The 15,515-nt window shown below is 36.3% G+C and overlaps 2 protein-coding genes and 1 long non-coding RNA gene across 10 annotated transcripts; 2 read left to right on the top strand and 1 right to left on the bottom strand.

Moving 5' to 3' along the window:
* Positions 1-359: 359 nt before the first annotated feature.
* Positions 360-9,620, top strand: LOC131530933 (uncharacterized). Of its 6 annotated transcripts, none has more exons than XM_058761489.1 (5): positions 360-559; positions 7,920-8,252; positions 8,398-8,508; positions 8,986-9,059; positions 9,277-9,620. In XM_058761489.1, exons 2-5 carry the CDS (start codon positions 7,928-7,930, stop codon positions 9,409-9,411), a joined length of 645 nt encoding a protein of 214 aa, XP_058617472.1. In that variant the 5' UTR covers positions 360-559; positions 7,920-7,927; the 3' UTR covers positions 9,412-9,620. The 6 variants fall into 6 exon arrangements, with proteins under 6 accessions (XP_058617472.1, XP_058617466.1, XP_058617469.1 ...); XM_058761483.1 differs by lacking the exon at positions 360-559 and adding an exon at positions 1,059-1,786; XM_058761486.1 differs by lacking the exon at positions 360-559 and adding an exon at positions 1,059-2,502.
* Positions 2,489-4,810, bottom strand: LOC131530937 (uncharacterized). The gene is made up of 3 exons (XR_009268550.1): positions 4,580-4,810; positions 4,315-4,398; positions 2,489-4,145 (listed from the first exon to the last, which is right to left on the bottom strand). It is a non-coding gene; the product is annotated as an uncharacterized LOC131530937 (long non-coding RNA).
* A 4-nt stretch (positions 9,621-9,624) lies between the features above and the next one.
* LOC131530932 (uncharacterized) lies at positions 9,625-14,293 on the top strand. Of its 3 annotated transcripts, XM_058761482.1 has the most exons (7): positions 9,625-10,193; positions 11,107-11,241; positions 12,844-12,944; positions 13,032-13,364; positions 13,499-13,633; positions 13,829-13,902; positions 14,122-14,293. In XM_058761482.1, exons 2-7 carry the CDS (start codon positions 11,210-11,212, stop codon positions 14,251-14,253), a joined length of 807 nt encoding a protein of 268 aa, XP_058617465.1. In that variant the 5' UTR covers positions 9,625-10,193; positions 11,107-11,209; the 3' UTR covers positions 14,254-14,293. The 3 variants fall into 3 exon arrangements, with proteins under 3 accessions (XP_058617465.1, XP_058617464.1, XP_058617463.1); XM_058761481.1 differs by lacking the exon at positions 11,107-11,241; XM_058761480.1 differs by lacking the exon at positions 9,625-10,193 and having other exon boundaries at positions 10,517-11,309.
* Positions 14,294-15,515: the final 1,222 nt, after the last annotated feature.

The following is a 15,515-nucleotide window of genomic DNA, read 5'->3' as shown; positions in this document are numbered from 1 at the left end:
AAACAGAAAGAAATGTGAAAGGCTGAAATGTTCACTTTTGAACTGAACATTGTCTGGTTTTTCCTTGTTTTCCTCTTTTAGACTAAAAATCAGTCTGTGTAGAAGTTTTACATTTTACAAAAATGAAAATAAAATAAATTAAAGAAAATGTTAATCATAAACATAATTTGAAAATGTTATATTCATTATACAGCTATTAGTTTTGGCCCTTGAATCTGATTGGTTGAGCTGTGTTCATGTCTGTGTTTGCAGTAAAGACTTCATCTCTATACAGACTCTAATGTGAATGTCTAGTTTTATCTTCTTGTTTTTCTTTCACTTTTTCCATGAGGTCTAGTTTTCAGTACTTCAGTAAAAGTGTTTGTTTCTTTGGTCAAATCCTCTGAGAATGACTCTAGATTGAAGCGGCCCTGACAGTTCAGTTTATTAACTGTTGGACATTCACGTTCGTTAGATATTCAGACAAACTGCAGAGCTACTGTTTCTGTTTGAGGTTTAGACGAGTGTGAGACACAGCGATGTATAAAGGTTTTGGAGAAACACTGAACTCGAGACAAAGGTGAGCGACTCTGTTTGTCAAGTGACCATGGAACAAGTTTCTGGTTTTGGTTTGTGATTCAGTTTAACCACACTGTGTGGCCGTGGCAGTCTTGGTGTGTGTATTTATTTACTGAAAACAAAAAAGACATAAAATATAAATAGGACAATGTAATCAATTATTATAATAAAAATGTCCAATAATAATGCCAGGCCTTTTCCAAAAGAACCTCTTTATTTTTTCCTCCGTTAATTTGTTTGCTACAATCAAATATTTACATGTTAAATGCAAAAAATTAACAGCTGCACATCAATATTAAAGGCCATTCATCATTGTATCTGACAATGATGCTTAATGTGTGATTTAGTTCATATAATCAAACTCCTAGACTGTACATTTTTTCCCAGCTAATAACAGAGGAAATGTTCAATAGTCAAGACTTTAAGGTATTTGCTTATTAACAAACTGACTTCAGAAATCAATTTCTCAACTATTTTTATTGGTGTAAAAGAGTGACAACCAGCTGTAAAACAATTAGCTCTTGAAATTAAACAATTTAGACTACTAAATGTTTTAAAAATATAATGTAGTCGCACATAACTGCTGTTGGGGTCACGGAAAGAGACTCAGAGGATTAGAATATAAACAGGTATCTTTATTGACAGCAACTGAAGCAGAGGGTAATGACAGGTGAGTATCAAGGGCAATGGAACAGTTCTTGGACAGATTGTGACTATAACCTTGTTTTGCTGGAGATCGTGGAAGGGAGACAACAGACAGCACACCTCTCTTTGACTGCGTTTACATGCGCATGAATATTGCGATTATTTCCAATAATCAGAGTAAGGACTTAATCGCATTATGATGTTTACATGTCAAGAGCAAAGCTCTTACTCCCGTTTACATGCAATTTCCATTATTCGCTAAGAATTGTGGTTAATTTGTTTTTACTGCCAATATTCACATACCCCACTGGACAGCACAAATGATGGACTCAGAAAGAGCAGTGTTGGTCGCTGTTTTAATTTATTTACGTCTAATGCATAATGATTTTGTATGGCTGTATTCCACGCTTTTTCGGCGCCATAGAAATGTGATAGAATTTGTTTGATTATACGCTGCCGTCGCGTTCTACTCGCCGTTTCTGGATGAGGGTAAGGAACAGAGACTGCTGGCAGCTTGTTGTGTTTTCCTCAGAATGCGATGCTTTCTTCCCCTCCATCGTTTCTAATCTCCGTATTATTACAGGTGCGTGTCACGTTATTCATGTCACAAGCGCATGCGCACTTTGGTCAGAGCAGCAATACTGCGATTAAGGTGTTTACATGCCTGTGTATTTCGATTAAAATCGGCGTACGCATAGGCGTAAATCCCGGGGCAGGACCCCCCCTATCTGAGGCTTGTCCCCCCTAAAAATATCATTACAAGCGACTCTGTGTATTGAAAATAATATAATGGACATATACTTAAAATAATTGTGTGATTAGTAAAACAAAATAAACGGGAAAAAAAACGTTTTAAGTTCAGAAATGTTTTGATTCCCCCCTCCCTTGCCTCATAGTGGTTTGGTCCACTGCCTGCTTTCCTTCTTTACCTATACACGCACACGAGTCCGGTGAGAGAGAGCAAGTTAGTTATGTGTAAGTAGGCTGTCAAGGCTATTTTATTCTCTTTAAACATCGGGTGAAATGGTTCTTTCTCTTTAATACAGATGATGCTGGATCATTAATAAATTAGTCATGACAATGTTATGATATCCTTGATGTTTTTTCTATGAGCAATTATAAGGTTACATTTACATTTACATTTAGTCATTTTGCAGACGCTTTTATCCAAAGCGACTTACAATTTGGGGAACACATGAAGCGTTTCATCTTGAAGAGGCAATCCGACAAAGGAAGTGCTTGTAACACCAAGTCTCAGACATTGTTTAAATAAGTACAAGCTAGCAAGGGAAGGAATAAGTAAGTAGAAAGATTTTTTTTTTTTTTTTATGTGTAGGTTGAAGTCAAGTAGTGTCGAAAGAGATGAGTTTTCAGCTGTTGCTTGAAGATTGACAGGGATCCAGTACTCCGAATATGGGTGGGAAGATCATTCCACCAGCCAGGAATGGTGAACGAGAATGTTCTGGAGAGTGATTTTGAGCCTCTTTGTGATGGTACCACGAGGCGTCGCTCACTAGCAGATCTCAGACTTCTGGAGGGATGTAGATTCTTAATAGTGAGTGCATGTAGGCGGGTGCTGAGCCTGTGGTTGTTCTATGAGCAAGCATCAGTGTCTTGAACTTGATGCGAGCTGCGATTGGTAGCCAATGCAATGAGATAAAGAGAGGTGTAACATGGGCTCTTTTGGGTTCCTTGAAGACCAGTCGTGCCGCCGCATTCTGAATCATTTGTAGAGGTTTGACTGTGTTTGATGGAAGTCCAGCCAGAAGAGCACTGCAGTAGTCCAGCCTAGAAATGACAAGGGCCTGGACAAGAAGTTGTGCAGCATGCTCCGTCAGAAAGGGCCTGATCTTTCTGATGTTGTGTAGTGCAAACCTGCAAGATCGAGCAGTCTTTGCAATGTGGTCTTTGAAGGTCAGCTGGTCATCAAAGATTACACCAAGATTTCTGACCGAAGTTGATGGGGTAATTGTTGATGAACCTAACTGGATCGTGATGTCATGCTGTAGAGTTGGAGCGGCAGGTTAACAAGCTTAATACCGTAGCTTGTCACCCACTACAACTAACATGGCGACAAGCCTGTGTGTGAACTGATATTAATAGTAGTAGTAATAATATTGTAGTCCTATGTGTTGGGTTTCCTTCAATATGATGTTAAGTGGCAGATCAGTGGGTTTAATGCGGTTGAATTAATGCGAAAGAGAAGTAAGTTACTAGGTTTCAGACAAAACCTAAAATACTATAGATGACGCAAAATAATAATTATAATATGACCGCGTGGTGAACCGAACTCATATTTAAACATGGTCCATGCTGTGTACGCATATCTATCCTTACAAGTACAATTTTGGCTGTATTATTTGTGTCCCCTTCAAAAATTGCTCTTCAGAAATTTTATGTGTATTGTCCCCCCCTACTGTTAGATGAAATTTACGCCCCTGGGCGTACGCCACCTATGTTAATACGATTATGCTTGCTGCGATTATGAGCTTAATCGTATTATTTAGATCGAAGTATTGCGTTTACATGAGGTAAAGATTAAATCGCAATATCGCCAAAATCTCATCATAATCGCATTAAGAGGGTGCATGTAAACGCACTCTTTGATGAGTAATGGTAATATCCACAAGGAGATGACAACAAGAGCCGACGTTGGGACGGAGGAGACACAGAAGGTACGTAAACAGGCAAGTAGGCAGCTCAACATATCATCTAGATAGCTTGGAGAGTCCTCTTCATATGAATGCGATCGGACACTGGAGTGTTGTGAGGTGTGTGTTTATGTAGCAGTCTTGATGAGGGTGCTCATGAGGTGCAGGTGTGTTCAATCAGAAATCAGGTGAGGGTGTGCACTGTGATTGGGACGTGAGTGAGCCTGACCGATCTGTGACAGTTGGCTTGACAAATATTCATATGCAGCTCAAAAAGCCCCTGTCAGCAAACTGAAAACAATAAGGACAACAATATTAGCATTTCATCTGCAAAATGAATTCAAACTAAAGGTTCCTGTAGTTTGTTGGAATTATAGTTAATCAGAGATCCTTCAAGATTAACCAGACTTACAGAAATTAATTTTATTAATGATATTGATGGTGATTTCATATCATTTACCTGATTGGTTCAGTCTTGAGGCTGATATGTAACTCGTGTCTGCAGTAGATCAGCGTCATGAATGTGTTTTTCCAGCAGCAAAAACTACAAATAAAACAGAATTCATATTCAGAATTATTCAACTGTAACAAAACATACTGCAACGCATATAAAATAACAGTCAAAAGGCTAATTAAAAAATTGGAGAATACTGACTTTTTTTTTTTTTTTTTTTACAAATGACCTCACTAGTATATTTCATGTTTCTTAAAGAAGAATAACTCACCGATCAGCAGAATGAGAAGAAGTCCATTCATCAGAGCAGAAATGATGATAATAATCTCCATTGTGTTTTTTGATTTTGCTCGATATTATACACCACTGTATGATTGTGACGCTCAGTTAGTTGAGCTGATTCTGTAAAGTGTGTCAAAAGTGAAAGCAGTGAATGACAAATGTAAGCAGTGATCATCAGTGTGTTTTGATTATTAAAGGAGTAAATGAACTCAGCAGTGAAGTACAGGTGCATCTCAATAAATTAAAATGTCTTAGAAAAGTTCATTTATTTCAGTAATTCAACTCAAATTGTGAAACTCGTGAATTAAATAAATTCAATGCACACAGACTGAAGTAGTTTAAGTCTTTGGTTCTTTTAATTGTGATGATTTTGGCTCACATTTAACAAAAACCCACCAATTCACTATCTCAACAAATTAGAATACTTCATAAGACCAATAAAAAAACATTTTTAGTGAATTGTTGGCTTTCTGGAAAGTATGTTCATTTACTGTATATGTACTCAATACTTGGTAGAGGCTCCTTTTGCTTTAATTACTGCCTCAATTCGGCGTGGCATGGAGGTGATCAGTTTGTGGCACTGCTGAGGTGGTATGGAAGCCCAGGTTTCTTTGACAGTGGCCTTCAGTTCATCTGCATTATTTGGTCTCTTGTTTCTCATTTTCCTCTTGACAATACTCCATACATAGATTCTCTATGGGGTTCGGGTCTGGTGAGTTTACTGGCCAGTCAAGCACACCAACACCATGGTCATTTAACCAACTTTTGGTGCTTTTGGCAGTGTGGGCAGGTGCCAAATCCTGCTGGAAAATGAAATCAGCATCTTTAAAAAGCTGGTCAGCAGAAGGAAGCATGAAGTGCTCCAAAATTTCTTGGTAAACAGGTGCAGTGACTTTGGTTTTCAAAAAACACAATGGACCAACACCAGCAGATGACATTGCACCCCAAATCATCACAGACTGTGGAAACTTAACATTGGACTTCAAGCAACTTGAGCTATGAGCTTCTCCACCCTTCCTCCAGACTCTAGGACCTTGGTTTCCAAATGAAATACAAAACTTGCTCTCATCTGAAAAGAGGACTTTGGACCACTGGGCAACAGTCCAGTTCTTCTTCTCCTTAGCCCAGGTAAGACGCCTCTGACGTTGTTTGTGGTTCAGGAGTGGCTTAACAAGAGGAATACGACAACTGTAGCCAAATTCCTCGACACGTCTGTGTGTGGTGGCTCTTGATGCCTTGACCCCAGCCTCAGTCCATTCCTTGTGAAGTTCACCCAAATTCTTGAATGGATTTTGCTTGACAATCCTCATAAGGCTGTGGTTCTCTCGGTTGGTTGTGCATCTTTTTCTTCCGCACTTTTTCCTTCCACTCAACTTTCTGTTAACATGCTTGGATACAGCACTCTGTGAACAGCTTCTTTGGCAATGAATGTTTGTGGCTTACCCTCCTTGTGAAGGGTGTCAATGATTGTCTTCTGGACAACTGTCAGATCAGCAGTCTTCCCCATGATTGTGTAGCCTAGTGAACCAAACTGAGAGACCATTTTGAAGGCTCAGGAAACCTTTGCAGGTGTTTTGAGTTGATTAGCTGATTGGCATGTCACCATATTCTAATTTGTTGAGATAGTGAATTGGTGGGTTTTTGTTAAATGTGAGCCAAAATCATCACAATTAAAAGAACCAAAGACTTAAACTACTTCACTCTTTGTGCATTGAATTTATTTAATATACGAGTTTCACAATTTGAGTTGAATTACTGAAATAAATGAACTTTTCCACGACATTCGAATTTATTGAGATGCACCTGTATTTTCTGCTGCTGTTGCTGAGTTTTGGAGGTGTGCGTGTGTTCATACAGTAATAAACTCCTAAATCATCAACAGTCATATTATTAATAACCAGATAATGTTTAAACTGCACTGACTATTTCTTTATGAATGTATTATTGAAGTAAAAAGGTGATATTGGTAATGAGAAAGATCCTGTTGGAGGATCTGGTGTTTTCAGTAAAATCCAATAAACCTCATTTTCATCAAGATCACAGTTTATGCTCACATTTGATCCCAAATCAGTGAATAGATCTGATACTGCAGCTTGACAACAGATTAATACACATATAGGATAAAAAATAAATAATCAAATATGTATTATAATTCAAATTATTTTACTAACATAATTATGGTGATGTAATAAACTCACAGAGCTGAAGCTGAATGATCGTCATGTTGCTGTCTGCAGCCCTGAAACAAAGACAGAAAAAAAGCAGAGGAAGTCAAAGTCAAATTAACTCTGACCACATGCTACACACTGTTTCAACACCTAATGCTCCATCACCACTTCATTCAGCACTTTAAATTCATTATGTTTAGTTTGTGTCTTTATAACCAGTGTTTCTATGATTTGTGACACAATTTTAAACATATTAATGTTGCATAAGTTTTTTTCAGAAGAGGAGTGAAAAGCAGAAAAGTCTGATAGATGTGAGGCTGCTAATAATAACACACAGATTCAGGGTTGATTCAGTGACTGCGTTACAGAGCTGGTTTCAAGATGAAAAAAACAAACAGCTTTCACGAATTTCTAAATTATTTCAGGATTGTAAAACTGTGTAAAATGACTAAATAACAGTGTTGTGAGCGTGAGTTCAGCTCTGGCTTCCTCTCTTCTCTGTGCTTGAGGTTTCATAGTGTTTCCGCTCACAGTACGAGATGTTTGAATGATCACAGTATAGAAGATAATCATCTGGATCAGACGATGAGGATCATACAGCTTCACATCTGTGAGTTTATCACATTAGATTTGATTATTAAATGTTTCTTTAGATTTCAATCTTATAGTTTTTACGATTGCTTTGACAAATTTTCAATACTTTTAACAATGTTTAAACAAAAACATTGAGAGGCTTCAAAAGAAACAGCAGTGCAAAACACAATCTATGATTAATACAATATACTGTCTATTGCAGGTCTTCAGTCTGCCTATTGTATAAAATAATGCAGTTTCTGTAATTCCGTCTGATGTTAGTGTTTTTATGAAATCGTGCTATGATTGACCAAATGTTCCTGTTGGAAGAGAACATGTGTTAGTGTTTTGGAATAATCATTTGATTTTGTTTGCAGTGTTTAGGTACACATAGTGTATTGTGTTAGTATATTATTGTAATTTGAAAATTAGTGTAGGAGTTTAGTTTACAATGTGTGATTTTGGGCATGAAATTAACCATTTTGCCAATTGTGTGTTGTAGGTGTGTTGGTGTGTTAAAGAGTTTAGGAAAATTGTTAAAAGTCTTGAAAAAAATTTGCAATAAATGTGTTTTTCTTTCTCTCATAGATCTGTTGATGTGGTCTCAAGCCGCAGAGAGTGTAACAAACACAGCAGTAACTTTAGGAGCTGATGTGAATATAAGCTGTGATCTTGATATAGAGCAGATTTACTGGTACAGACACAAATCACCAGATCCTCCAGTGTTCATCTTACGCACTTACAGCAGCACATATAAAGGAGCTGAATATGAAAACAGCATCTTCAAACTCAAATACTCGGTGAATACTAACAGTCGTCTGTTCATCAGAAATATCAGCACTGATGAATTAGGAGTTTATTATTGTGTCAAAACTAGTGAACCACAAAAATTCAGCAACGGCATCAAAATCTACATCAACAGTGAGTTGTTTTCATACTTTAATGTTAAATATTGTAATTTAAAATGACTTATATGTGTATTTGTTACATATACAAGTACTATGATATTTTGATAGTTTTATTGTTCTGACTTAAAATAAAATACATTTACATTACATTTTTACAGATTCTGTCCTGAAGTCACATGATGCTGCACAAGACCAGAAATCATGGATAAATCTGACCATCATCATCATCATCATCATCATCACTGCTTCTGTCAGCATTGCTGTAATAGGTGTGGATTTAACTTTAGATAATAATTCAGAATATAAATGTATTACTGTAACTATAAAGAAACAAGCTGTATATCTACACAACTATAACACTTTCTATCTGTTTTTCTGTTGTTTGTTTGCTGAAATGGGTTTCTTTATAATACATTGATATCATATTTTAAGTTAAGTCGTGACGTATTGTCAAGTATGGTGACCCATACTCGAAATGGTGCTCTGCATTTAACCCATCCAAGTGCACACACACAGCAGTGAGTAGTGAACAAGTGCACACACACACACACACACACACACACACACACACACACAGTGAACACACACCCGGAGCAGTGGGCAGCCTTGCTCCACCGCCCGGGGAGCAATTAGGGGTTCGGTGCTTTGCTCAAGGGCACCTTAGTCATGGTATCGAAGGTGGAGAGAGTGCTGTTTCTCTGGTCATACAGTTTTACCTGTAAACATTTAATTCACTGCTGTTTCAGGTTTGATAAAGAGCTGCACAAACTCAAGCAGAGGAGGTAAAGAAAGCTTCAGGAGAGACGTGAAAGAGTCGCAGGTGAGAACAGACATTTAATACATAGAAACAAATCCTTACCTTCATCTCACGCATTCACTGCTGTTTCTTTAATTTCAGTCGTGAGCTAGAGCTTCAGATCATGTGAAAATAATCTATAATTACAACTAAACAGTGCTGTATGATAACAGTTATAGTTTAACATTAATATGTGCTCATATATGGTCATATATTGTCTGTTTCTCATCGTTTCTCTCAGTTTGCTGAAGCTGTTTTGTTGAAGCATCTCAGTGGCAGCAGATCTTGTCAAACCGTGTGCAGCTTCTCTCTTCTTCAGTCAATAACAGATGAAGGAGCTTCAGAAGAGACAGAAAAGTGCTTTAGATTTAAATAAACAAATGACATTTCATTTGTGTTTTGAAAACCTGACGCTGTGAATAAATTGTCTTTGTAAAATAAAGCGGGGCTTCTGTGGAGCAACCACTGGAGGTCGCTGTTTTTATTTTACACTCAAGAACAAAGTCAAGACGAAACTCAAGACTGAGAAACATTTGTACAAACACTATATTCAGTAAAGATTTGAGGTGTGATGAATATTTAACAACAGGAAATAACTGCAACAGAAAACAGAAAGAAATGTGAAAGGCTGAAATGTTCACTTTTTAACTGAACATTGTCTGGTTTTTCCTTGTTTTCCTCTTTTAGACTAAAAATCGGTCTGTGCAGAAGTTTTACAAAAATGAAAATAAAATAAATTAAAGAAAACGTTAATCATAAACATAATTTGAAAATGTTATATTCATTATACAGCTATTAGTTTTGGCCCTTGAATCTGATTGGTTGAGCTGTGTTCACGTCTGTGTTTGCAGTAAAGACTTCATCTCTATACAGACTCTAATGTGAATGTCTAGTTTTATCTTCTTGTTTTTCTTTCACTTTTTCCATGAGGTCTAGTTTTCAGTACTTCAGTAAAAGTGTTTGTTTCTTTGGTCAAATCCTCTGAGAATGACTCTAGATTGAAGCGGCCCTGACAGTTCAGTTTATTAACTGTTGGACATTCACGTTCGTTAGATATTCAGACAAACTGCAGAGCTACTGTTTCTGTTTGAGGTTTAGACGAGTGTGAGACACAGCGATGTATAAAGGTTTTGGAGAAACACTGAACTCGAGACAAAGGTGAGCGACTCTGTTTGTCAAGTGACCATGGAACAAGTTTCTGGTTTTGGTTTGTGATTCAGTTTAACCGCACTGTGTGGCCGTGGCAGTCTTGGTGTATTTACTGAAAACAACAAAGACATAAAATATTATAAATAAAATAATGCAATCAATTATAATAAAAATGTCCAATAATAATGCCAGGCCTTTTCCAAAGAACCTCTTTAATTTTTCCTCAGTTAATTTGTTTGCTACAATCAAATATTTACATGTTATATGCAAAAAAATTTTGTGGATAGGGTCTTTAAAACAGCTCTATTCATTTATACTGTTATCAGCACATGTTGAAGTAGATTCGTCTCTTGTCTCTGAGATAATATGCGCTGTTAATGCAGCATTAGAAAACTCAGTCAGTTTTTTTACTTTCACTTTCTGTATGACTGAAGTTAAGACGTTCACCGGCATAACTATTGCGCAAAGTTTGCACGTTGCTTGTGTGATATCCATTGGCTCGCCTTCTAATATAAACTACATGAATACATGAAAGAGGAATCAATTCGGTATGCCGCACTGTCTGAAACACGTCTCTATGCTTGTGCGCGCTTCGGGTGTGCGCGAGTACAGCGCGCAAGTAACGAATTGAGTTCTGTTTCGTTTCTTCTTGTGGTTTCAAATAGATTGAACGTGTAAATTGGCAAATTAATCTGCGAATCACATGCCGAACGGTGGGGTCTGGACCTGGTCCGTATATCACGGATCAACTGCGATCCGTTTAAGCCATATGACAGATCAGAGCAATCTTTTATTTACTAATTTAACCATCGTCAAATTGCTACTCGATATCAATCGCATACAACGAAAATAAAGAGTAATTAGAAAAATCATTTATGCACAATAAATAACAGAGCGTCATATCTATACACATTTTCCCCAGAACTTTCTCGCGACCCGGTAGGAATTCTTCCACGGCCCGGTAGTGGGTCGCGACCCGGTGGTTGAGGACCTCTGATCTAGATAGCTTGGAGAATCTTCTTCATATGAATGCGATCGGACACTGGAGTGTTGTGAGGTGTGTGTTTATGTAGCAGTCTTGATGAGGGTGCTCATGAGGTGCAGGTGTGTTCAATCAGAAATCAGGTGAGGGTGTGCACTGTGATTGGGACGTGAGTGAGCCTGACCGATCTGTGACAGTTGGCTTGACAAATACTTTTATGCAACTCAAAAAGCCCCTGTCAGCAAACTGAAAACAATAAGGAAAACAATATTAGCATTTCATCTGCAAAATTAATTCAAACTAAAGGTTCCTGTAGTTTGTTGGAATTATAGTTAATCAGAGATCCTTCAAGATTAACCAGACTTACAGAAATTAATTTTATTAATGATATTGATGGTGATTTCATATCATTTACCTGATTGGTTTAGTCTTGAGGCTGATATGTAACTCGTGTCTGCAGTAGAAAAGCAAAAACTACAAATAAAACAGAATTCATATTCAAAATTTTTCAGCTGTAACAAAACATACTGCAACACATGTAAAATAACAGTCAAAAGGCTAATTAAAAAATTGGAGAATACTGACATTTTTTATTTTATTTATTTTTTTACAAATGACCTCACTAGTATATTTCATGTTTCTTAAAGAAGAATAACTCACCGATCAGCAGAATGAGAAGAAGTCCATTCATCAGAGCAGAAATGATGATAATAATCTGCCATTGTGTTTGATTTTGCTCGATATTATACACCACTGTATGATTGTGACGCTCAGTTAGTTGAGCTGATTCTGTAAAGTGTGTCAAAAGTGAAAAATGTAAGCAGTGATCATCAGTGTGTTTTGGTTATTAAAGGAGTAAATGAACTCAGCAGTGAAGTACAGCTGCATCTCAATAAATTAGAATGTCGTGGAAAAGTTCATTTATTTCAGTAATTCAACTCAAATTGTGAAACTCGTGTATTAAATAAATTCAATGCACACAGACTGAAGTAGTTTAAGACTTTGGTTCTTTTAATTGTGATGATTTTGGCTCACATTTAACAAAAACCCACCAATTCACTATCTCAACAAATTAGAATACTTCATAAGACCAATAAAAAATTGGTCTAAAAATTATAGGATAAAAAATAAATAATCAAATATGTATTATAATTCAAATTATTTTACTAACATAATTATGGCGATGTAATAAACTCACAGAGCTGAAGCTGAATGATCCTCATGTTGCTGTCTGCAGCCCTGAAACAAAGACAGAAAAAAAGCAGAGGAAGTCAAAGTCAAATTAACTCTGACCACATGCTACACACTGTTTCAACACCTAATGCTCCATCACCACTTCATTCAGCACTTTAAATTCATTATGTTTAGTTTGTGTCTTTATAACCAGTGTTTCTATGATTTGTGACACAATTTTAAACATATTAATGTTGCATAAGTTTGTTTCAGAAGAGGAGTCAAAAGCGGAAAAGTCTGATAGATGTGAGGCTGCTAATAATAACACACAGATTCAGGGTTGATTCAGTGACTGCGTTACAGAGCTGGTTTCAAGATGAAACAAACAAACAGCTTTCACGAATTTCTAAATTATTTCAGGATTGTAAAACTGTGTAAAATGACTAAATAACAGTGTTGTGAGCGTGAGTTCAGCTCTGGCTTCCTCTCTTCTCTGTGCTTGAGGTTTCATAGTGTTTCCGCTCACAGTACGAGATGTTTGAATGATCACAGTATAGAAGATAATCATCTGGATCAGACGATGAGGATCATACAGCTTCACATCTGTGAGTTTATCACATTAGATTTGATTATTAAATGGGTTTTCTTTCAAGTTCTGTATCTGAATAAATGTGTTTCTCTTTCTCTCGTAGATCTGTTGATGTGGTCTCAAGCCACGGAGAGTGTAACAAACACAGCAGTAACTTTAGGAGCTGATGTGAATATAAGCTGTGATCTTGATATAAAGGAGATTTACTGGTACAGACACAAATCACCAGATCCTCCAGTGTTCATCTTACGCACTTACAGCAGCACATATGAAGGAGCTGAATATGAAAACAGCATCTTCAAACTCAAATACTCGGTGAAAACTAACAGCCATCTGTTCATCAGAAATATCAGCACTGATGAATTAGGCGTTTATTATTGTGTCAAAACTAGTGAACCACAAAAATTCAGCAACGGCACCAAAATCTACATCAACGGTGAGTTGTTTTCATACTTTAATGTTAAATATTGTAATTTAAAATGTTATTGTTACATTCATTACATATACAACTATGATATTTTGATAGTTTTATTATTCTGACTTAAAATAAAATACATTTACATTTTACAGACTCTGTCCAGAAGAATCAGACTTCAGGATCAGAGTCACATGATGCTCCACAAGACCAGAAATCATGGATAAATCTGACCATCATCATCATCATCATCATCATCATCACTGCTTCTGTCAGCATTGCTGTAATAGGTGTGGATTTAACTTTAGATAATTATTCAGAATATAAATGTATTACTGTAACTACAAAGAAACAAGCTGTATATCTACACAACTATAACACTTTCTATCTGTTTTTCTGTTGTTTGTTTGCTGAAATGGGTTTCTTTATAATACATTGATATCATATTTTTCTCTGGTCATACATTTAATTCACTGCTGTTTCAGGTTTGATAAAGAGCTGCACAAACTCAAGCAGAGGAGGTAAAGAAAGCTTCGGGAGAGACGTGAAAGAGTCGCAGGTGAGAACAGACATTTAATACATAGAAACAATTCCTTACCTTCGTCTCACGCATTCACTGCTGTTTCTTTAATTTCAGTCGTGAGCTAGAGCTTCAGATCATGTGAAAATAATCTATAATTACAACTAAACAGTGCTGTATGATAACAGTTATAGTTTAACATTAATATGTGCTCATATATGGTCATATATTGTCTGTTTCTCATCGTTTCTCTCTCAGTTTGCTGAAGCTGTTTTGTTGAAGCATCTCAGTGGCAGCAGATCTTGTCAAACCGTGTGCAGCTTCTCTCTTCTTCAGTCAATAACAGATGAAGGAGCTTCAGAAGAGACAGAGAATCTGAAGGATTTCTGAGAAATGTTTTAGATTTAAATAAACCATATTTTGAATGTCATTTCATTTGTGCTTTGAATACCTGATGACTTCAACAAATTGCAATTGAGGTGAAGAAAACTGAGACCTGAGATAAAAAATAAATTTAAAAAAAAGGTATAGCGGTTTTAGAAACTTTACTCTGTTCAAAGATGACAGACCCTCTTTCTCATTGGTTGTCAAGTGACCAAAACAGTGGAACATTTCTGGGTTTGGTTTAGCGCTTCAACTGAGACTAACCACATGATGTAGCCACTGCTAAAAACAAAAATAAAATAACATAAAATAATATGCAGGTTTTATATAGATATAGCTCTCTGTCTCTGTCTGTGTCTGTGTCTGTGTCTGTGTCTGTGTGTGTGTGTGTGTGTGTGTGTGTGTGTGTGTGTGGAAAGACAGACAGATATAGGGTCTAAAACAAATATTGCTGTTACTGCATTTTCACGCCTCGCAAGCATGAAACAATGAAAACTGATGATGACTCTTTAAATAATTTTGAGCTCATTAAAAAAGTTTATAAATAAATATTAATAATTTGAAACAACTTAAGTTTATATATCAACAGACAGGACTATATTAATGCACCTAGAACAGGTGTTAACATACAACTCTGAGCTATCATTAATGACCTCCAGAGGGCAGCAGAGGAAAAATAATAGATGCAATTTTAAATCCATACCAGTATGACTCATGCTTTTTTTTTTTTTTTTTTCTGTGCTTGTATTGTGAGATCTTTTCAACAATGTATTAGGAAATTCTGATTATAATAATAAAAACAATAATTTGATTATAATAAAAATGCAGCATAAGGTGAATTTAGTTAAGGGCCATAGTGACATGACTTGTGAAATGCAGTAGGTAGAAGTCAGATAAAAATGCAGACATGAGATGTGATTTTACATCCTTTGAGCAAAAACAGCAGAGCTTGCAATCTTCAAATATCACTTTGCAACAACTACCAACTAGCTCTTGGAATAGAGCACTTAGTACATCCTTTCATATAGAAACATATTCTGTAGAAATATAAGTTTCCAACATCCTGTTCAAACATCCCTTAACAAAATGTACCCTTTATATGTCAAATAAAGAAAAATATACCACTTCAATGGAATATGAGACAAGAATGGAATTAACTGTAATAAAGGAGAATAAAATGAATAATACTTGAGTAATTGAGTAGGCTATGTAATTAACATAAGATAGTAATATGGATGTAATGTAATAAAACAATAAAAAATCATAAA

This window comes from Onychostoma macrolepis, chromosome 22 (genome assembly GCF_012432095.1).
Source record: "Onychostoma macrolepis isolate SWU-2019 chromosome 22, ASM1243209v1, whole genome shotgun sequence".
Taxonomy (NCBI): Eukaryota; Metazoa; Chordata; class Actinopteri; order Cypriniformes; family Cyprinidae; genus Onychostoma; species Onychostoma macrolepis.
The sequence above is the reverse complement of the archived record's forward strand: the minus strand, read 5'-3'. Positions and strand labels throughout refer to the sequence as shown.

What these genes read in the sequence shown, in the direction of transcription:
- LOC131530933 (XM_058761483.1), top strand. Translation starts at nt 1,687, where the DNA reads ATGAGGGTAAGGAACAGAGACTGCTGGCAGCTTGTTGTGTTTTCCTCA. An exon ending in CATCAAAATCTACATCAACA is followed by an intron (nt 8,253 to 8,397) that starts GTGAGTTGTTTT and finishes ACATTTTTACAG; the next exon opens with ATTCTGTCCTGAAGTCACAT. An exon ending in TGTCAGCATTGCTGTAATAG is followed by an intron (nt 8,509 to 8,985) that starts GTGTGGATTTAA and finishes CTGCTGTTTCAG; the next exon opens with GTTTGATAAAGAGCTGCACA.
- LOC131530932 (XM_058761480.1), top strand. Translation starts at nt 11,266, where the DNA reads ATGAGGGTGCTCATGAGGTGCAGGTGTGTTCAATCAGAAATCAG. An exon ending in CACCAAAATCTACATCAACG is followed by an intron (nt 13,365 to 13,498) that starts GTGAGTTGTTTT and finishes TACATTTTACAG; the next exon opens with ACTCTGTCCAGAAGAATCAG. An exon ending in GAGACGTGAAAGAGTCGCAG is followed by an intron (nt 13,903 to 14,121) that starts GTGAGAACAGAC and finishes TTTCTCTCTCAG; the next exon opens with TTTGCTGAAGCTGTTTTGTT.